General features: G+C 37.2%; 1 protein-coding gene across 1 annotated transcript in view; it reads left to right on the top strand.

The window, feature by feature from the left end:
* LOC115422199 (acetyl-coenzyme A synthetase, cytoplasmic) overlaps positions 1-22679 on the top strand; it is a 40607-nt gene that overhangs the window by 8365 nt on the left and 9563 nt on the right. Inside the window, 16 exon segments of the mRNA XM_075353485.1 lie at positions 7093-7184; positions 7281-7384; positions 10068-10140; positions 12524-12599; positions 13365-13467; positions 15759-15813; positions 19877-19905; positions 19908-20015; positions 20167-20212; positions 20215-20282; positions 20285-20338; positions 20471-20483; positions 20486-20554; positions 20557-20602; positions 21240-21282; positions 21284-21373. Coding sequence (XP_075209600.1) covers positions 7093-7184; positions 7281-7384; positions 10068-10140; positions 12524-12599; positions 13365-13467; positions 15759-15813; positions 19877-19905; positions 19908-20015; positions 20167-20212; positions 20215-20282; positions 20285-20338; positions 20471-20483; positions 20486-20554; positions 20557-20602; positions 21240-21282; positions 21284-21373 — 1069 coding nt within the window.

Raw genomic sequence — 22679 nt, 5'->3', positions numbered from 1 at the left:
AAATAAATACATACATAAAATGATGTTCATAGACATTACAGTTTAAGATCCTGCTCAAATGTTTATCTTTTATTAGTTGTGAAATGAATGTATAGTGTTCAGTCACTGAATCATCCAACATCATAGCATTATTTCTGTGTGATTCCCAACAAAGGAACTAACATCTGTCTCTTTCAGACAGTAAAATGTGCTTTTAGGATGATTGAAATAAACATTATTTAACAAAATAGTGTTATCCATTAAAAAAAAAAAAAAAAAATAACTGCATGCATGACCTGCAATATCACAATACTACCATTTTGGTATACAAAGAGAGCAAAATACCCATTTAAATAAATACCTAAAAATATCGATATTGTACTTTTTAATATCGATTCAGTATCATGAAATGAAATATCACAATATATTGCGGAACCGATATTTTCTTACACCCCCAGTCGTATGTGGAATATATTTGATGTAAAGAGAATATTTTCAAGTCACGATTTCTTTTCAGTTCATGATGCCAGAAAATAATCATAACTTTGAGGGGAAAAAATAAATAAAAATGTTACTTTTTGCCTTGTCACTGAGCTCTAATTGAATCTAGATGGTTTTTTTCTATGTCTTGTTTTCAGTATCTTGTTTTCATGGACGATAACTAATGATTCTGAGTCATTAGTTGTTTCCATGTGGTTGTTTTTATTCAGTTTTTCATTTGGAGTAGATTCATGGAAGAGTTCTTTGTGTTTCTGTTTGAATGGATGAATGAATGAATGGATGAATGGAGCTTCACTCGTCCTCTCTCCTTTGTCTCCTGGACTTTTACTGCTGCTTCTCGTCTTCTTCTATTGTCCTCTTTCACTTTCCGCTCGTCCCTGTTGGTCCTCGGAGGCATTTGACTCCCTTTCACCCTTTTATTTCGTCTCTCGGTGGCTTTTCTGCCTCTTTCGCTTCGTCTCGTCTCGTACTATGCCGCTCGCCTCCGGTTGTTGATGTGTTTGGATGTGAAAGTCGGAGATGAACGGAGATGAGTTGAACGCCGCCCGACAGCGCCGTTAAACCAAGGTTATCTGGGGATGAGGCGGTGAGGGGGGCGGGGCCGGGGATGTTCGTTAAGGAATGTTTGGGAACGACTGAACGGCTTCGACAGCGATGCCTGAAAGAAACTTGTTCTGACACTGAGGAAATGCAACAAAAAGGGAAAGTTTCTTTAAAGCAGATAAAAAATAACTCGTTTTATATTTTGTAATTTCACAACAGAACAGAAAATAAACTATTTCATGAGTTATCAGAATATCAGTCAAATATAAATGTTTAACATTAACTGTTTATTCAGCTCTTCTTACAAACTTTCCTACTCCAATAATTTTTACCTTTCTTGAACTCGGTGTAAATCTAGTATTTAATAAAGAGCATTGTATAAAATGTAAATGTGGTCTAACTCACATTAATTTCGGAGGAAGATTAGGGCCATTGGAAAAAAAAATGAAAAAGGTCCATTATATATTTTTAAATTATTATTCTCAGAAAACAAAGTCAGAATTCTGAGATTAAAATCAGAATTCTGAGGAAAAAAAAGTCAGAATTTTGAGAAAAAAAGTCAGAATTCTGACTTTAATCTGAGAATTCTGACTTTTTTTTTAGAATAATAATAATTATCAAAATATTGGACCTTAATTTTTTTTTTCCCTTCTTTTTCCCCCAGTGGCCCTAATCCTCTTCCGTACATTAACCCTAGTGGCAACTTCCAAATTACTTTTTTCTCCACTTTTAATGTTCTCTAAGTGACTTATCACCATTTATTATATTTTCCAATTGCATTTTTCAGTGTGAACCAAGGAGATGAACCACCTGAGGCAGGAATGAAAAAAAACTAGAAATCTACAAATGGTCATTACTGAATAAAATGTCATTTATTACTCTAATATAATTTAAATGGAGTTCCCCAGGGGTCAACTGTAGGTCCTTTTAATATTTAATTTGGACGTGTTATACTCGTCAAATGTTGTAACATGCAGATAATACACTACTTTATGCATAATTTATCACTATTTATTACAATATTATCATCTGTGTTTAGCATTTTTCAGTCTAAATCATGTATTTTTCCTATTTTTAATTTCCCGATCATCTGTATGTTTATAAAGCCCTGGAAGATCATGTTGTGTCCTCTGAATGTCCAAATGGGTCACATCTGATGACCAAGAAAAGATGAATTTAACTGTATTTAACTCCAATTATTTACATGTATTTATAGGATTAGTGGATCAACGAGTATTAAACTGTTTGCATCAGTAGATGGTTGAAGTCGATGGTGGATGTTTGGGTGTTTGAGAGTTAAAAATGTGCAACTTTTGGATTTTTAGAGGCTTTAATCCTCAATTTATCTGACTATTTTCATTATTGATAAATTAGTTTGGTCTACAATATGTGAGAAAAGGGCTCAAATCATGTTTTTTAAACTTTTATAAGAATATCTCCAACACCAGCTGTTTTTCTACAGAGTCGACGTCTCAGAACTGACACACAGCATCTTATTTGTGGATTAAAATATTACATTAGGAGAAAATGCATTTGTTTCTGTCAGGTTTGATCTTATTCTGCAAAATATCCCAAACCTGAGACCTTTAATGTGTTGGATTCTAATCAAACCTCCACCTTATGGTCCATACTGAACATGTGAGGTTTACATTATAGATTTGTACCAGTTCTGTGGTTTATTTACAGTCTGTTTCTGTCTGTGGATTCATTTTTAAGCCTCATATTTACCTGTACTCGTGTCAGTCCAAAGTCACATTATCAACAGACTCTGTAGACTTTGGGTGTGGACACAAACCTATTTAATCATCAGATCAGCAAACGGGAAACGACGCTGTTGCGCCACCTTAATGTCGGCATTATCGGCTGATGTTAGACTGAGGACAAGTCACTGATCACTCAGTTCACTCATGGTTTTCATTTTCATACACGTGTCTGATAAATGCGTCTATACATAATGAAGGCTCTATTTTCCAGCGTTTATAGATGATTTTACATTTGTGATCATCCTACCGCAAATAAATATTCTGCTTTTCAGTTAAAGATATAATTTGACATCATTATTGACGCGATTATCACCACGAAATAAAAAGGAAAAGCAGCGGCAGCAGAAAAATGACTTGTCGGTATTGGAGTAGTGTTTTTTTTTTTTTTTTTAGTTCAACTGCAGATTCTTAATGTGCAAAAAGACTGTATATAAAACTATTACACAAAAATTATACTGGAAACTATTGACAATATACAAAAGTACAAAGAAATACGAGAATATACAAAAGATCAACTCTGTACCACAGATAGAAGAATATATATGCAACAGGATGTATACGAGGTAATAAGATATAGACGAGGTAGTACAGGATATATATGAGGTAGTAAATAATATATACAAGGTAGTAAAGGACATACACGAAGTAGTAAATGATATATACGAGGTAGTAAATGATATATACGAGGTAGTAAATGATATATACGAGGTAGTGATGTAGTAAAGGATATATGCGAGGTAGTAAAGGATATATATGAGGCAGTAAAGGATATACACGAGGTACTGAAGGATATACGCAAGGTAGTAAAGGATATACGTGAGGTAGTAAAGGATATATACGAGGTAGTGAAGGATATATACGAGGTAGTGAAGGATATATATGAGGTAGTAAAGGATATATACAAAGTAGTAAATTATATATATGAGGTAGTAAATGATATACATGAGGTAGTGAAGGATATATATACGAGGTAGTGAAGGATATATATGAGGTAGTGAAGGATATATATGAGGTAGTGAAGGATATATACGAAGTAGTAAATTATATATACGAGGTAGTAAAGGATATATACGAAGTAGTAAATTATATATACGAGGTAGTAAATGATATACATGAGGTAGTAAAGGACATATACGAGGTAGTGAAGGACGTTTGTGTCGTGTTGGTGGTGGTTTTGTGATGTTTGTGTCGTGTTGGTGGTGGTTTTGTGGTGTTTGTGTCGTGTTGGTGGTGGTTTTGTGGTGTTTGTGTCGCGTTGGTGGTGGTTTTGTGGTATTTGTGTCGTGTTGGTGGTGGTTTTGTGGTGTTTGTGTCGTGTTGGTGGTGGTTTTGTGGTATTTGTGTCGTGTTGGTGGTGGTTTTGTGGTGTTTGTGTCGCGTTGGTGGTGGTTTTGTGGTATTTGTGTCGTGTTGGTGGTGGTTTTGTGATGTTTGTGTCGCGTTGGTGGTGTTTTTGTGATGTTTGTGTCGTGTTGGTGGTGGTTTTGTGATGTTTGTGTCGCGTTGGTGGTGTTTTTGTGATGTTTGTGTCGTGTTGGTGGTGTTTTGTGATGTTTGTGTCGTGTTGGTGGTGGTTTTGTGGTATTTGTGTCGTGTTGGTGGTGGTTTTGTGGTGTTTGTGTCGTGTTGGTGGTGGTTTTGTGGTATTTGTGTCGTGTTGGTGGTGGTTTTGTGGTATTTGTGTCGTGTTGGTGGTGGTTTTGTGGTGTTTGTGTCGTGTTGGTGGTGGTTTTGTGGTATTTGTGTCGTGTTGGTGGTGGTTTTGTGGTGTTTGTCGTGTTGGTGGTGTTTTTGTGTCACTAATGTCGTGAACTGACTTGGTTCAGCTCATGTCTCCGTGTTTAAACCATTATCAGCCGTCAGTTATTCAGTGAATGTAACTCCCATCAGCCCCCAGTTTCCAAACGGGTCACAGAGACCTTCCAGATATGCAGCTCCGCCCACAGCGCACACAGACACACACTGTACTGGAAAACCCACACTGACAACACACACCGTTGACAAATGACTGTGATTCAACACCGATCTGCTCTGACGTTGTGTAATCCCTGTTTTTACTGCAGTTTCATTCGTTTTTTAATTTGGGTTGTAGAAGGAGGAGCTAACGTGTGTTTGCAGAACGATGAGTGGAGCCAAAAGGTTGAGCAATAAAGGAAAAAAAAAACATGTACAAATACACACATGTACTACAAAACGTAACCAGAAATACACACAATGTGACAATCCACCAGAGGACTGAACCAGGATCTGATGGATTATATTGAACTATGGATTCAAACAGTTTATTCAGCTGTTTATAAAGAATTCACAACCTGCAGTAACAGTACTACGACCAGCAGAGGAAATACTACGACTACTAAAAGTACTCATAAACACCATGGACATACTGCATTACAACTACAACTGATAAAAGTACTCAAACACTGGCTGCAATAAGCAGAAAAGTACTAATACATACTGAAAATACTGCACCACTATTACTACTGCTACTACTACTAAAAGTACTAATACACACTGAAAATACTGCACTACTACTATGACTACTACTAAAACTACTTATACACACTGAAAATACTGCACTACTGTTACTACTACTACTACTAAAAGTACTAATAAACACCATGGATATACTGCATTATAACTACAACTAATAAAAGTACTCAATCACTGTCTGCAATAAGCAGAAAAGTACTAATACACACTGAAAATACTGCACTACTACTAACACTACTACTACTATTACTACTACTAAAGGTACTCATAAGCACCGTGGATATACTGCATTACAACTAATAAAATACTCAAACACTGGTTGCAGTATGTGGAAAAGTAGTAATACACTCTGAAAATACTGCACTACTACTGCTACCACTATTACTACTACTAAAAGTACTCATAAACACCATGGACATACTGCATTACAACTACTACTATTAGAAGTATTCAAACACTGGCTGCAATAAGCAGAAAAGTACTAATACACACTGAAAATACTGCACTACTAAAAGTACTCATCACTGTGAGAGTACTGTATTATCAGTAACAGTACTCATAAACACTGTGGAAGTGCTGCTCTATGATTAAAAGTATTAATTTATACTGGAAATACTTTATTGCAACTAAAAGTACATATAATCACTGTGGAAGTAACTGCAATATGAGTAAAAGTATTAATATGTGCACTGGAAATATTGCACTACAGGTAGAAGTACTAATACATGCACTGGTGAAATAAAACTATAAAAGTTCTAATAGAAGTACTAATACATGTTATGGAAATACTGCACAGTGAGAAAAAGCACTCATGCATGTCATGGAAAAGTACTGCAATATGAGTAAAAGTACTTCATTCTACATCTTAACATCCTGTCTTCCCTTAAACACTGACTTTGTTGGACGTGTTTTTCTGGGATGTTTTTTTCATTTTGTGTTTTTTTTTTTTCTTTTTTCATTTTGTGTTTTTTTTCCCCTCTGTCTTTTCATGCCTGTTCATACATTCATCTGCAGAACTTGAACATAAACGTGACCTTCAGGTTCCTCAAACGACGAGACTGTTGTGAAAATGGGGAAAGGACTGAGATGAATTTCACAACCCGCTGAAATTCTACCAGTTTGAGTCTGTTTTTAACTGATCAAACATCCAAACCACAAAGGAAAGAACAACCCTCCATTTCTGCTACACTGAAGACTCCAGATCCAGTAGTTTTTATGAATAAAACTGGATTAAACCCAGGTTAAACCCAGGTTAAAGACAGATCTCCAGGTTTGCGATGTGATAAAGAATGACGTCTTTTATCTGCTGTTCAGAGTCGAGCCTCAGACTGTCACTAAAATGTGATTTGATCATAAATATTCTGCTTTATTTTGGTGAATTCTGTGATAATATGAGGTCTAGATGATGGTTTTACCCAGAAAACGTAACACAAACTGTGGTTTCTGCCTCATGAACTCACCTGTAGTCTTTGAACACAATGCTCTGATGAAAATGATGTTGGAGACGGAGCATCTGGCGACGCCTCCGATGAAACTGACCAATCAGAACGTCTCCATCAGCCTGTTTCATTTATTCATATCTAACATTGAACCAAGCTTGTCTGATTTAAAACCGACCGTCGTGTTTTAAAATGTGATTAAACTGAGCTGATTCCGTCAGTTTTGCTGAACTTGAATCTAAAATGTCTGTAAACATGGCGGTGTTTTTGACTTTCTTCTGTCTGTTCTTGTACATTTACACAGGTTCCGTTCAGTTCTGTGATTGGACGCCGTGTCTTCATTCTTATTTTTTTTTTGCGCCTGTCGGTTTCAGGGAGGGAAACGAGCCCGGTGATGAGTCGACCGTCACCTACCGGGAGCTGCTGCAGAGGGTCTGTCAGTTCGCCAACGTCCTCAAGTCTCAGGGTACGACACGTCCGACCGAAAACTAAACCCAGAAGGAAACAGTCACCAGGTTCCACCGTCAGACTAACGTCCAGCTCCATCTGTTTGTGTCCACAGGAGTGAAGAAGGGCGACCGGGTGTCCATCTACATGCCCATGGTGGTCGAGCTGGTCGTCGCCATGTTAGCGTGCGTTCGCATCGGCGCCGTTCACTCCATAGTGGTGAGTTAGACGGTCCAAAAATGTCCAAAAAAACTGACATAAAAACTTCACAGATTAACCCTTTCATGGATGAACTGTTACTAAACTGGGCACGTCAAATGTATTTGTATAGAACAGTTTGTACACAGGGCAATTCACAGTGCTTTACAAAAATGCAAAAGAGACAAGTTAAAAACACAATTACAATTAAAACGTAATCAATAAAACATAAATAATAATCAGTAAAATAAAGTAAACTAGTGTTATTTATTTTTGGTAAAAAATATATCCAGTTAATTTATTTAACTTTCTATTTCTTTATCATAATACACAGATATTCTTTATTGTGGATAATATTTGTACACGTTGCTTGTGCTACATGTGTGTTAATAGTGTTTATATATAATGTATGTAATTAACATCATACACATGCTTTAACAACATGAAGAAATGAACAAATTATGGACTAAATTACAAAAACAAGAATTTCATCTGTATTTCCTTTTTTTGTCTAAAAAATTCCTTTTACATTTATTTGAAAATCACAGATAAGCCTCTTGTTCCTTCAGTTTTGTCTAAAAAACAAAAATCAGCCGTTATATTGAATAAATAATGATGTGATAATGGTTGATATTTATTGGTGTGCCGACATCATTTATGGTCTCTTCGAGGAAATCTGTATCAGTGGTGGGAGATGGGCTCAGATTATTTCCTGGTGAAATTTAGACTCTGTTCAAAGAATGTGACGGTGCAGTAACACTCTGATCCGACCGGTTTTTCCTGCAGGAAGACACCGATGGTGGAACAGGTTCTTCCAGACTCATATTTATGGCTCCGGTCGACTGTAATCTGTCTGCGTTTACAGAGTTAATTATCAACAGCAGATGAAAGTCTCAGTCTGAACAAAAAGAAAAAACCATTCAAGGAGTTAATGAACCATGTTGGATCTTAAGTATGTGGACAAAAGTCTGTGGACACGTTGAATCCAGGTGTTTGTTTTCTAACAAGGGTCTGGGATACTAAACAATAATGACTAATGTCAGAATATAGTTTTATGTCATATCCTGAATGACTCAAGAGGGAAGGAAATGTTAAATCTGACATTAAACAAAACTAATGAAGCACCAAACTCTATATTTTGGTTAATCTGTAACATGTTTAAACCACCTAATATTTGGTATATGAAAAATAATTTTTTTTTTTGTGTGTGTGTGTTATTGTCTTTAAAAAAATGTTAATATCCTGACATTTAAAGGGTTAAATTCCTGATAAGTGTTCAGTAATTATGCAGTAGTTTGTGGAAGTGGGACGTAAATATGAAATCTGATTCTACACAAAAACTAATGTATTAAAGTCAGTTAATTAAAAGTAATTAAAAGTTAAAGTCAGGCGTTTTCACACAGTGTACTCGAGTCCATATCAGAGTCCACTTAATTTTATCCATGTGAATGCAGCCGTTCGGTGCTCGAGTACCGTACCCGAGTCCAGTTGAGAAGGTAGTTCTGGGTCCGGACTGCCTGGACTCCAGTCTGGTACAATGCCGTGTGAATGCGATCCGTGCCCGAGTCCGGAAGTGACCTAATCACCATGAGACCACAGATGGCGCTCCTGTTGTCTCCTGAAAAAAACCTTGGATCCACACGGCACCAACGTTATAATAGTTTTGGATTTTTCATTATAGTTTAGTTTTATTTAGTTTTGACTTTTTTTTTCTCTAATTCAGTTAGTTTTAATGAGTTTTTAGAGCAGGTTTGCTAATTTTTATTGGTTTTTGTTTTTTTCTAAATGCTTAGTTTTAGTTTAGTTTTAGTTTTTTCATGTCTTTTATCTTCTCGCTGTCATATTCAAATAAATCCCAGACAGGACTCTGCTGCTTTCTCCCAACTTTAGTCTCCATGTTTCCAGGTAGAGTGGGGACCAGAAGACGAGTGAAGTGCTGCTAGCTAAAATTGCCCGAGCGAAATAAATTGATTTCATATCAATCCGACATTGACAAAGACGAAAACGAAGGAAATTTTATCCATAATATTTATATATTTTAGTTAGTTTCGTAAGCACACAATACAGTTTGAGTTAGTTATCGTTTTTTCTTTGAATTATAGTTTTTGTTTATTTCAGTTAACGAAAATGTTTTTTTCAATTCTAGTTTTTGTCATTTTGTTAGTTTTCAGTAATGATAATAACCTTGCGTGGCATGGGCTCATCTTATCAACCGAACCACTGGGTGATATACGAGCAACAACGAAGGTCGCTCTGCTTCTCTTTTCCTCAAACAGGCGAACAGATAGGTAAAGGTTTGTCTTCTTTTGACTACTGCGTTTGTAGGATTGCGACAGAATTCCTTCCACACCGCCACCTACTGTTTCATCTCTGTACGTGCTTGTGAACGCAACATCTGCGGGAAAGATGTGACAGTGTCCAAGTACGGTACAGACTCGAGTATGCAGTGTGGAGCGCCCTATGTCTAATTCTGTCATGGCCAGGACACTCTGGAAAAGACCATTTTAATCTCAAGGAGTCATTTTTTCAGGTTAAAAAAAAAAAGGTAAAAAAAAAAATAGGAATGTGGGTTTTGTTTTTTTAGAGCAGAGATGCTGTAATTATCACCTGTGTTCAGCTGTAGTTCAGTAAATGTGAGGAAGTGTTATGCAGATGTGTGGATTTTCTGTGGCTTCCTGTAACCGTGGATGTGATCTGTGGTCAGTTTGCAGGTTTTTCTGCTGAGTCTCTGTGTGAACGGATCATGGACTCCCAGTGTTCGCTGCTCATCACAGCAGGTGAAAACATTCAGTCACAGCAGACACGACCACAGCGCTGAAACACCAGAAGATTTAAAGGCTCATATTTGTCTAAACCCACTTTTATCAGTCTGTGGTTCATTTATTTGTGTGTCTGGACCCTAATAGTTCAGACAGTTTGAATTTGAACCCTCCAGCTGCTGAAAAACTCTTTATATTCATTTGGACAAAACTCCAGTGGATTTCTACAACCTGTTTGAGTTCCTTCTGAATTAGTTACATTTTATAACTCCTTACGACATTTGCACATATCGGTTTTGTTCATTCATGTCATTATTTTACTCGATTTTTGTTCGTTTTTGTTCTTTTCTTTTATTATTTTGCTGAATTTTTTTTGGGTTTTCTCAATTTTTTTTCAATATTTTGCTTAATCTTTGTTTGGTTTTGTTCTTTTTTTTTTCATTATTTTTATTATCATTTACACATGTACATTATAACTTACAGATCACAGTGGATCAAATACAAATACACAAAACATTTAGTAACAGGCAGAATATTGGTCACATTTATTTTACAGTTATTTCTGGAGACATGTCATGTAACCTGAAAATGAGCTCAGTCTGTGATTTTATTCAATAAGATGAAAACTGAAGAAACAGTGTAACAGCGTAAATGAACTAAACCATAAAGACAAAAAAAAGCATCACAATAATGATATAATGATTAGAATTAAAACAGGATAAATAAGGTCTTTATGTTATGACACAGTTCTTATAATATCAGGATGTAGTTTAAAGGATGAGTTTTATCATCATGAATAAGCAGGAGCACAGAGTTTATTTTTATTTTTTATCTTTTAAAGTTTCAGATTTATTCCATTTATTCCGACATAAATTCAGGTTTTAATGTTTCTGACAGTTTTAATCATTAACCGTCAGTTCGTTGGTCGTTCATCGGAGCCATTAACTGGATTAGAGTCTGTGGATATAAACCCGTTAATCCGCCGTTTATCGTCATACCCACTCATTGAATGCTGTAATCTGATTGGACGGTGAGCAGTGTCTCATCCTGACTGACAGGAGGAGTTTTATTATGTTGTAATGAAGCTAATAAGGCCACGACACTGAAACTGAAACGGAAACAAACACTGGGCTCAAATCTAAAACTGTAAACACAAACACTTATTTATTTATTTAGTCACCGTACGGAGAAAAGGAATGTGTATTTACAATCAAATATATCTAAAAAAACAGAAATAAAGTGAATGTTTGTATGTTTGAAGCATTTGGTTCCAGTATAAATTCAGTTCTTTTTTACTGTTCTTTAATTCTATAGGAAAAGGACAAAAATCATAATAATAGGGGATGAAAAGGAAAAAAATGAAAACATGAGACAAATAATAGAAAAAATTTACATGTAGAGAAAATAAAACGTGAAAGAAGGAAAAAAATTACAATGTGAAGAAATGAGGCCCTGCGATGAACTGGCGACTTGTCCAGGGTGTACCCCGCCTTCGCCCCTATGTAGCTGGGATAGGCTCCAAGCGACCCCCATGACCCTAGTGAGGATAAAGCGGCTTCAGATGATGAATGAATGAAATGACGAAAAATAAGAATGCAACGAAATAATGATTCAAAACAAAAACACAGTGAGAAAAGGCAAAAAATACAACCTAGATAAAAATAAACGACACACAATAAAAGGAAACAACTCAAATATGATGAAATAAGGCAAAAAAGACAAACGCAACTAAAGAAGGACAATACAGAATGTGATGATAATAAGGAATAAACGGAAAAGATACCAATATATGGGAAAGAACTTAAGAAAAAATATAAAAATGCAGGAAAAGAAAAAAAAAAAAACAATAAAAAAACGCATCTCAAAATGGGGGAAAAACCCCCAGAAAACAAGAGTATGATTTTAAAAAAGCCAAAAAAAAAAAAAAATCAGGAAAAAGTTTTAAAAAAATGAACACAATGAGAAGGAAAAAATGAGACTGCAACAAAAATAATGATTAAAACAAGAACGGAGTGAAAAAAGGTTAAAAAAAAAAAAAAAAAAACCTACAGCACAGATAAAAATAAATGACAAGAAGGCAATGAAAGAGGGAAACAACTGAGAATGAGAATGCAGTGAAAATAAGGAGGGAAAAAAAAAGCCAAAACGCAACTAAGAGGAAAATATAGAATGTGATGAAAAGAGGGAATGAAAGGAAAACACACCAAAAAAATTAGAAAAAAAGAAACAATGAGGGAAAAAATAAATCATGACAAAATAAGTAAATAATTATTTTGTATTATTTCTTATAGCGATGCTCCGCAGATGTAGGTGAATATTCTGGTAGAACATTAGTTTGTGGCGTCAGACAAGGACACTGTTTATTTACGGTTCTTCTGTTCCGTTCTGTTGTGTCCTTCAGACGGGTTCTACCGAGGAGATAAACTCATCAACCTGAAGCTTTTGGCCGACGACGCTCTGCAGAAATGCAAAGACAAGTATGAGTCCATTCACACCCATGTATTTACACTGAAAACACACACACACAGACACACACACATACACACACGCACACAGACAGACACACACGCACACACACACACACACACACGCACACAGACAGACACACACGCACACACACACACATACACACACGCACACAGACAGACACACACACAAGCACACAGACACACACACAGACACACACATGCACACAGACACACACACACACAGATGCGCACACACATGCACACACACATACACATGCATACACACATGCACACACACATATACACACGTTCACACACACACATACACACACGCACACACTCAGACACACACATGCACACAGACACACACACACTCAGACACACACATGCACACAGACACACACACACTCAGACACACATGCACACAAACACACACACGTACATAGACACACGCACACACACACACTCAGACACACACACACGTACATAGACACACACACATGTACACAGACACTCACACACACAGACACACACATGCGCACACACACACACACACACACAGACACACACATGCACACACACACGTACATAGACACACACACACACACACCCACTCACATGCACACAGATACACATACAGACACACACACACACCCACTTACATGCACACAGACACACACACACACAGACACACACACACACACACACACACACACACACACACACACAGATTGAATGGCTTACAGCTGGTTCATGTCCTCCTCCGTCCACTAGGGGACACCCCGTCCACAGGTGCATCATGCTCAAACACCTGTCCAAAGAGGAAGAGGAGGGGTCTCAGTCTCCGCCCGCTAAAAGATCCTGTCCTGACCTGCAGGTAAACGCCCCCTACTGTCCACATGGATGCACTGCGCCCTGAAACTCACACTTTGACCTTTTATTTATGTTCATTTTCATGTCATGGCTTCGCTTCGTTCCATCGTATTAAAAAAACAAACAAACAAAGGGTCAGTTTCATGATGATGATGATGGATCACAAACAGCTGGTGATGTTTCCATGGCAACACAATGTCCTTAAGTCCAATAAAACAAACCAGAACCAGTACAAGTATCATCTGAAGTTTAATGAAAAAACGATAGTCAGAAACATTGACAATTATCAGATTAACAAAGAATCGTTATTTATTCGCAGTTTTGTTTTTGAGTCAAAGTTGAAAAAAAAACAGATGATTTCTTTTGGTTTTAAATTACACAGAAAAAAACAAAACAGCAGTTTTTTTTTTGTCTTTTCCAATATTTTCATGTCTTTATATTTTTTCAAATTTTTTTTTAACGATTTTTCCGTCTTTATGCCTTTGTTTTCATCCTTTCACATCTTTTTTGTCTTTATTTTGTCGTGTCTTTTTTGAGTCTGACTTTTTCATCTTGTGTTTATGTTCTTTTTGTCTTTTGGCGTCTTGTTTATGGCATTTTCATCTTGTCGTGTCATGTTGTTTTTGTCATGTTGCGTCTTTTTTACACTGATTTTATTTTGTTGCATTTTGTCGTTTTTGTCCTGTTGCGTCTTTTTTGTTTTGTTGCGTCTTTTCTTACGCTGTTTTTTTGTCAGGTCTCATGTCATTTTTGTCTTGTCTTTTTTACACTGTTTTTGTTTTGTTGTTTGTGTCTTGTTGCATATTTTTTTTACGTGATTTTCATTTTGTCGCGTCACAACATTTTTGTCTTTGTGTCTTTTTGTTTTATCAGGTCTTTTTTACACTGTTTTCATTTTGACATATCTCATGTCGTTTTTGTCTAGTTGCGTCATTTTTTTGTTTTGCCGTGTATTTTTTGCGCATTTTTCGTTTTGTCGCATTTCATGTTGTTTTTGTCCTGTCGCGTCTTGTTTTGTTTTGTTGCATATTTTTTTATGCTATTTTCATTTTGTCGTGTCTCATGTTTTGCCTTGTTGTGTCTTTTTTGTTTTGTTGCATCTTTTCTTACGCTGTTTTCATTTTGTCATGCCTCATGCCTATTTTGCCTTGTTGCGTCTTTTTTTATGTTTCGTCGTGTTTTTTTTACTCTGTTTTCATTTTGTCACGTCTTGTGTTGTTTTTGTCTTGTTGCGTCTTTCTTTCCCATTGTTGTTTATGATATTTACGACTTGGGCCATATTTACCTCCGCCAAGGAGGTTATGTTTTTGCCAGGGTTTGTTTGTTTGTTTGTCTGTTTGTCTGTCTGTTAGTGTGCAACATAACTCAAAAAGTTATGGACAGATTTTGATGAAATTTTCAGGGTTTGTTGGAAATGGGATAAGGAAGAAATGATTAAATTTTGGTGGTGATCGGGGGTGGGGGGGCCCACGGGGGGGCCCATTTCCAACAAACCCTGAAAATTTCATCAAAATCTGTCCATAACTTTTTGAGTTATGTTGCACACTAACGGACAGACAAACAGACAGACAAACAAACAAACCCTGGCAAAAACATAACCTCCTTGGCGTGGGGGGGCCCATGGGGGGGCCACTGATCAGCCTTGGCGGAGGTCTGCGCTCTCTGAGTGCTTTTCTAGTTTACGATGTTTTTGTCTTGTTGCGTCTTTTTGTTTTGCTGCCTCTTTATTTTTGTGGCATCTTTTTTACTTTTTTTTTTTGTTTTTCTTGTCGCTTTGTAGTTTTGTTGTCTCTTATGTCGTTTTTGTCTTGTTAGTGACATTTTCATCTCGTTGCGTCTTTTTCCTCCTTGATGCATTTTTTCTTCACATTTTTTCGCTCTTTACGTCCTTTTCATCTTTTTTACTGAACCTTTTTCAAACCTAAACTTGACTAAATTTTGTTTTTTTTCTCCTCCGTTTAAACAGTTGAGTTTTACGTCTAAATGTCCATCAGCGTCACTGGTTTTGGTTTGTTTTTCAGTGGATTAAACTCGTATAAAAACACCAGCCTTTAACGTTAAAATAACAGTGGTTTTTTTTTTCGGTTTTTCTGGGTCGTTTTTTTGGTGAAACTGACCCTGAAGCGTGTGTTACATAATCAGTCCTAAAATCCTCCTCATGTCATTCAGTCCGATGACGTTGTGTTCCCTCGGTTCAGACTTTATGTTCTTCAGTTTGTTTTTTTTTTGTTGAAGTAACGCTGTCCCTCATTAACGTGTCCTTCCTCCTCCTCCTTCTTCGTCATCGTCCAACAGGAGAATCAGACATTGAGGGTAAAGAAAACTCGTCCTGTTCCTCAGGTATTTTCATGCCCTTCCCCCCTCCCCCGTTCAACCCCCACCTCAGCTCTGTTTTTTTGGCTTTTTAACCGGCATTTTCCACCCACCACCAGAATTTACACAACGCTGCTGAAGGTTAAAAAGAATCAACAGAAGTAGTTCAGTTTGATTCACTTTTAACACGTAGTAAAGTTGTTCTTTTTACCGGAAACAGCAGCTTTATTCCTGTGATTGTGACAGTCGAAGCAGGCAAATCTGTTCTGTTTTCTTTACATTTTGACACTAAAATCAGATGTAACTTCACAAATAAAAAGACTATATGAAGATATTAACAGTTAATGGTGTTGAACTGGTTTTAGTTCAGGTTCCACATTCAGACCAATATGATCTAAAGGAAAATAACATAATAACCTATAAATAATGACAACTTGGTTTAATGTGAAAAAAATCTTGAAAATTAAGTGGAATTTTAACAATATTTTATCTGTTAATAAATGTTTTGTGTATTTGTGGATCCACTGTGATCTGTAAGTTGTGTTAATAATAAGCTGAGATGTAATATTGAAGAAATTGTTCTTATTTTAGTTCCAAATTCCAACATTTTAACCATATTCTACCTGTTTACATAACCTTGTATGTAATGCACATGTTTAAATGATAAGTTCGGGCATAATATTGTTAAAATTGCACTTATTTTTCTGTCGGATCTGTCTTGGCGGAGGTCTGCGCTCTCTAAGTGCTTTTCTTGTTATGTTATTATTTTACTGGTCTGATCCGCTTTAGATCAAATATGGCTGACTGTGGAACCTGGACTAACATGAGTGGTTTAGATTCATCGTTATGATCCTGTCGCTCTGTCTGGAATCACCAGAATAAAGTGTAAATTCTGTGTTTTGTCGTTTTAACAGTTTCTCTTTTCGTGAACTGTTTTGTTGTGTTTGTGTTTTCGTGAACGGCTCAAAATGATGCTGACGTTTCACTGTGTTTTTCTGACTAATGCAACGACACTTCTCTCCTTTCTTTAACCCTGATCATCAGGACGGATCCAGGGTCCTTTTCTGTTTGAGGTTTTGATTCTTCGTTTGCTTAAAGGATCATTACACTGGTTTTATAACCTGAAGGTATTAAATCCAACAACAACAGTTTTATCTGTGTATCTGTATCTTACGGGAGAGGATTAGGGCCACTGGGAAAATTTAAAAAAAGTCAAATATATATTTTTTATTGTTATTCTGACAGAAAAGTCAGAATTCTGTGGAAGAAGGTCAGAATTCTGACTTTAAACTCAGAATTCTGACTCTTTACCCCTCAGAATTCAGATTTTTTTCCCTCAGAATTCTGGCTTTAATCTCAAAATTCTGAGTTTAAACTCAGAGTTCTGACTTTTTTCTCAGAATTCTGACTTTAGTCTCAAAATTCTGACTTTTTCTTAGAATTACGACTTTTTTTTTCTCAGAATTGTGACTTTAATCTCAAAATTCTGGCTTTTTCTGAATTCTTACTTCTCCGAATTCTGAATTTTTTTCTTAGAACTCTGACTTTTTTCTCATAATAATTAAAAAAAAAAAATTATATATATATATCTCTCTCTCTCCCTCTCTCTCTCTCTCCTCTCTCTCTCTCTCTCTCTCTCTCTCTCTCTCTCTCTCTCTCTCTCTCTCTCTCTCTCTCTATATATATATATATATATATATATATATATATATATATATAGTGGACCTTAATTTTTTTTTTTTCCCAATGGTCCTAATCCTCTTCCGTAGTATCTGGGTCACTTAAAATGTTAAAGGTTAAAGGGTAACCTGCTTTATTATCCTCAGTTTTTGTATTTTTGTACTAAAACTCCTGAACCTTAGTCTTTCTTTAGGACTTGTTTATAGAATCACTGTTCTGATCCTTTAACATAACGTCCTGTAGCTGCATCTAAACCAGTACTTGACTCATATATTAATGTGTCTGTTTAGACGATGGGTTGTTTTGTTCACAGTGGATGCAGTAAAAACTGATGTTAAACTAAACCTGAAGAATCAAATCTTCACATCAGCATCAAACACTGACAAAAAAGATCAATAATGGATTAAAATAGCAGCTGGTTTTTGAAGAAAATGGACAAAAATTAATGACAAAACAAACAAATTAATGAAGGAAAATTAATAAAATAATGAACAAAAATTAATAAAGTAGTGAAGAAAATGAAGATAAATTAATGAAGAAATTAAGAAAATGAATAAAGTAATTAGGGAAATTGGACAAAAATGAATGAAATGATCAAAAAAATGAAAAAAATGAATAAAATTATCAAAGCTGAACAAAAATGAATAAAGAAAAGAAAACTGAATCAAGTCATTAAGAAAGTGGACAAAAATGAATAAATCAATGAACAAAAACTAATTGCTGAAGGAAAATGAATAAAATAATGAACAAAAATTAATAAAGTGGTGAAGAAAACGAAGAAAAATGAATAAAGAAATTAAGAAAATGAATTAAGTGATCAAGGAAATGAACAAAAATTAATGAAATGAACAAGAAAATGAACAAAATGATCAAAACTAAACAAAAATGAATAAAGAAGAGAAGAAAAACAAATCAAATCATCAAGAAAGTGGTCAAAAATGAATAAAGTAATAAAGAAAATTAACAAAAATCTAATGAAATGACCAATAAAATGAACAAAAAAGATGTTTTTACTGGAGTTTCTTACTGATCTAAAACAGAGCAGATATCTGTTAAATGTACATTAACATCGAACGTGTTTTCATTCTGGGACAGTGAAATGCATTCTGGGAGATCAGACCAAGGTTGATTCAGTGTCGTTTTTTCAGATTTATTGATTTAATTTGGTCAAGTGGAAGCGAATGAGACGCATCCAAAAAGCCACTTAATGTAATTGAATTAGTTTAATGAAGCTGTGATTTATTTTACGGCTGGTTTTGTCTCTGACTTTGCAAAAATTGAAGCCCAGGTTCAGCATTTTCCCTTCTTAAAATTATTAAAATTAGATTAAAATTAGTGTAATTGGAGGTGAAAATGTCATAAATATTTTCTCATCTGTTAGTTTTGATAAATATCAGGATAAATGTCTGATTATTATTTCTTTTATGGTGTAAGTCCATGAAAGTGGTTTTAAGACAAAACAACATGAAAACAACATGAAAAAAGAAGATGAAAAAGAAGAAAATAATGTAGAAGACGAAATTAGGTAAAGTGACAAAGCAAAAGCTAAAATGATAAAAAAAAAACATGAAACAGTGACATATGACGTTAAAATTGAGACGCTGGTTTTCATTTGAATCCGATTTTTATTAAAACAGACTTTTTCTGTGTGTTTTGGAAAAACTGAAATGAATGAGAAAATAGATGCAGATCATGATTTAAAACAAAAAGATTAGATGAAATCCATCTGATGATGATGATGATGTTTTCAGCTCTTATTAACAGAAAGTGAATGTTGTATTTTTTCTCTAATGCGTCGTTTTCATCCTGTTCTTCTACTTAGTGTCACTAACCTCCTTTCACTGCAGTGGGTAGTCCTCTATGACCTGGGGGGTAGATGTGGGTGGTGGGGGTAGATAGTGGTAGATGGGATGGGATGGGGGTGGATGGTATAGATGGGATGGGGGTGGATGGGATGGGGGTAGATGCAGGTAGGTGGGGTGGATGGTGGTAGATGGATAGGAATGGGGTAGATGTGGGTTGGGATGGGGGTAGATAGTGGGTACACGTGGATGGGATGGGGTAGATTGGGTAGATCGTGGTAGATGCAGATGGATAGAGGTTTGTTGGGGTAGATGAATGGGATGGGTAGATGGGGTACATGGATGGGATGGGGGTAGATGCAGGTGGGCGGGGGTGGTTGGTGGTAGATGGATGGGAATGGGGTTAGATGTGGGTTTGGGATGGTGGTAGATGTGGGTAGATGGATGGGGGTAGATGCAGGTGGGATGGGGGATGTCGGGGGTAGGTGGATGGGATGGGGTGGTGGTGGTAGATGGGGCAGGATAGGGGTCGATGGATGGGGGTCTGATGAGTGTACTGACGTGTTGGGTGGTGTTCTCCCTGTTCCGTCTCCGTCCTCATGTCCCGTTCTCCATCAGGTCCGTGGAACCCGGACGTGGACCGCTGTTAGGCCACGTCCTGATGCGAGGGGCATCGGACGACTGCGAACCCGAGTGGTGCGAGTCCGAAGACCCGCTGTTCATCCTGTACACGAGTGGATCCACCGGGAAGCCCAAGGTAGGACGGACACGCAACGACACGCAACGGACACGCAACACACAACAGACACATGATAAAACAAATACAAAGGAAAATGAACACAACACATACATAATACAAAGGAACATAACCTCTTCTTCCTCTCCTCGCCCCGTAGTCATGGTAACAGGGCGTCTCCCACACAGTCAGCGGGTACATGCTCTATACCGCCACCACCTTAAGCTGGTGTTCGACCACCAGCCTGAGATGTGTCACTGGTGCACGGCGGACATTGGTTGGATCACCCGGACAACTCCTACATCACCTACGGCCCATTGGCCAACGGCGCCACCAGCGTCCTGGTAAGCCCCGCCCACCCAACGCTGTTTTAACTTATTTCCTTTAAACATCTCGTGCGAGGAGAAACGTGTACAGGAGACTTGATGTGATGTTTTAGTCTTTTCTGTTTTGTTTTTTTGGGGGTTTTTTTTCAGTTTGAGGGTCTGCCACGTACCCCGACGTCAGCCGGATGTGGAGGATCGTGGACAAATACCATGTGACCAAGTTTTACACGGCGCCGCCGCCATCAGGCTGTTGAGGAAGTACGGCACTGACCCGGGCCAGAAGTGAGTCTGTTTGTGTAGTTGGTTCTGAAAAAGATGGTCTTGACCTTTTTTACACTTCGCCAGGAGGTATTGTGATCACTTTGCTTTGTGTGGTTTGTGTGCGTGGTGTGAGTTTGTTTATTTAGCAAGATAACTCCAAAAAGTATTGGATGGATTTTCATGAAATTTTCAGAGAATGTTGATACTGGCACAAGGAAGAAATGGGGTGGGGGGGTGGGGTGGGGATCTGTCTTGGCGGAGGACTGCGCTCTCCTGAGTGCTTTTCTTGTTTTAATTTTTCAACATAAACCTTTAACCCAACTGTGGTTCAGCTTCAGTCTGCCTCAGATTTTACATTTGGTGTTTTCGTTATTTTTGTCTTTTTTGTGTTTTTTTTCGCTGTTTCTGCATTGTGCATCTTTTTCTTCAGGTTGTATTTTTTCTTTGTTTTAGTCATGTTTTTCATTGTTTTTGCATCTTGTTCATCATTTATTATTATTATTATTATTATTATTATTATTTTGCTTTGTCTCGTTTTCTTTTAAGTCACAACTTTTTTTTGATTTTGTTGTATCATTTATTTTTCACAAGTCCGTCCTCTGGTCTTTGATGGTTTGTCCTCTATGGTCTGTCCTCTGTTTGGTCCCCTCGTCTTCAGGTATAAGCGTGAGTCTCTGAAGGTTTTGGGGACGGTCGGTGAAACCCATCAACCCTGAGGCCTGGCAGTGGTACTACACCGTGGTTGGACAGAAGAGGTGTCCCCATCGTGGACACGTTCTGCAGACGGAGACGGTGAGTTCAGCTTCAGGAGGACACGACTCCGGGACTTGGACAGAACGGCCCATTTGACGGTCATTAACCCTGTAATGTCCACAGAACGCTGTAGAGCCTGGATGATGTGTTCAATGTAACATGGTTTTTTACAGCGTTCCTCTTAATGCAGTCTGTAACTGAGACCCAGTTTGATTTAGTCCAACGACACCTGAACACACCGTCTACCTCATTCCCATAAGGACCATCAGTACTAATTAACTTTATCTCTCTAAATGTTTTGTTTGTTAATTGTCAAATTTGTATTTAATTTCCTTGAACTCACCATACATTCGTCTGCCCAAAAGAACAAATAAACTAATGATGTGGAATAAACGTCAAAAACAGACATTCATTCATCAATTACTGTCATGAATAGTCAGCTAGATTATGCAAAATAGGCTCTTATTTATATTTATTTCACCAATAAAATATATTTTCTTCCTTTCAAGAGAACATTATGTTCACAATAAGAATGAACAATGAAGTTTATTAAACAAATATTCAGTTTAATATTCAATGAATATTGCAGCAGCAATAAAATATTTTTTCCCCCTTAAACAAAAGTTAATTTTGGCCAAAATTATTCTAGTGTCTAACAAAGTTTATCCAACAACAAAATATATAAGAGATGGAATCGGCAATAAAATAAACATTTTTCCTTAAATAAAAGTGCATGATGTCACTAACGACATGTCGACTACTTTTGCCGTCAAGTATTTGACTGTCGTAGTTTTACAACAAACGACTCATTTGCTGAAACACAAAGTGAATGTTCCAGGTGCATGTTGGACTCCGGCAGGGCTGCCCTTTGTCACCGGTTCTGTTCATAATTTTTATGGACAGAATTTCTAGGCGCAGCCAAGGGCCGGAGGGGGTCCGGTTTGGGGACCACAGGATTTCATCTCTGCTTTTTGCAGATGATGTTGTCCTGTGGCCTCATCGAACCTGGACCTTCAGCGTGCACTGGGGCGGTTTGCAGCCGAGTGTGAAGCGAGCGGGATGAGGATCAGCACCTCCAATCCGAGGCCATGGTTCTCGACCGGAAAAAGGTGGTTTGCCCTCTCCGGGTCGGTGGGGAGTCTTTGCCCCAAGTGGAGGAGTTTAAGTATCTCGGGGTCTTGTTCACGAGTGAGGGAAGGATGGAGCGTGAGATTGACAGACGGATTGGTGCAGCGTCTGCAGTGATGCAGTCGCTGTACCGGTCGGTTTGTGGTAAAGAAGGAGCTGAGCCGAGAGGCAAGCTCTCGATTTACCGGTCAATCTACGTTCCTACCCTCACCTATGG

This window comes from Sphaeramia orbicularis, chromosome 7 (assembly GCF_902148855.1).
Source record: "Sphaeramia orbicularis chromosome 7, fSphaOr1.1, whole genome shotgun sequence".
Lineage (NCBI taxonomy): Eukaryota > Metazoa > Chordata > Actinopteri > Kurtiformes > Apogonidae > Sphaeramia > Sphaeramia orbicularis.
This window is presented reverse-complemented; position numbering and strand designations above follow the sequence as displayed.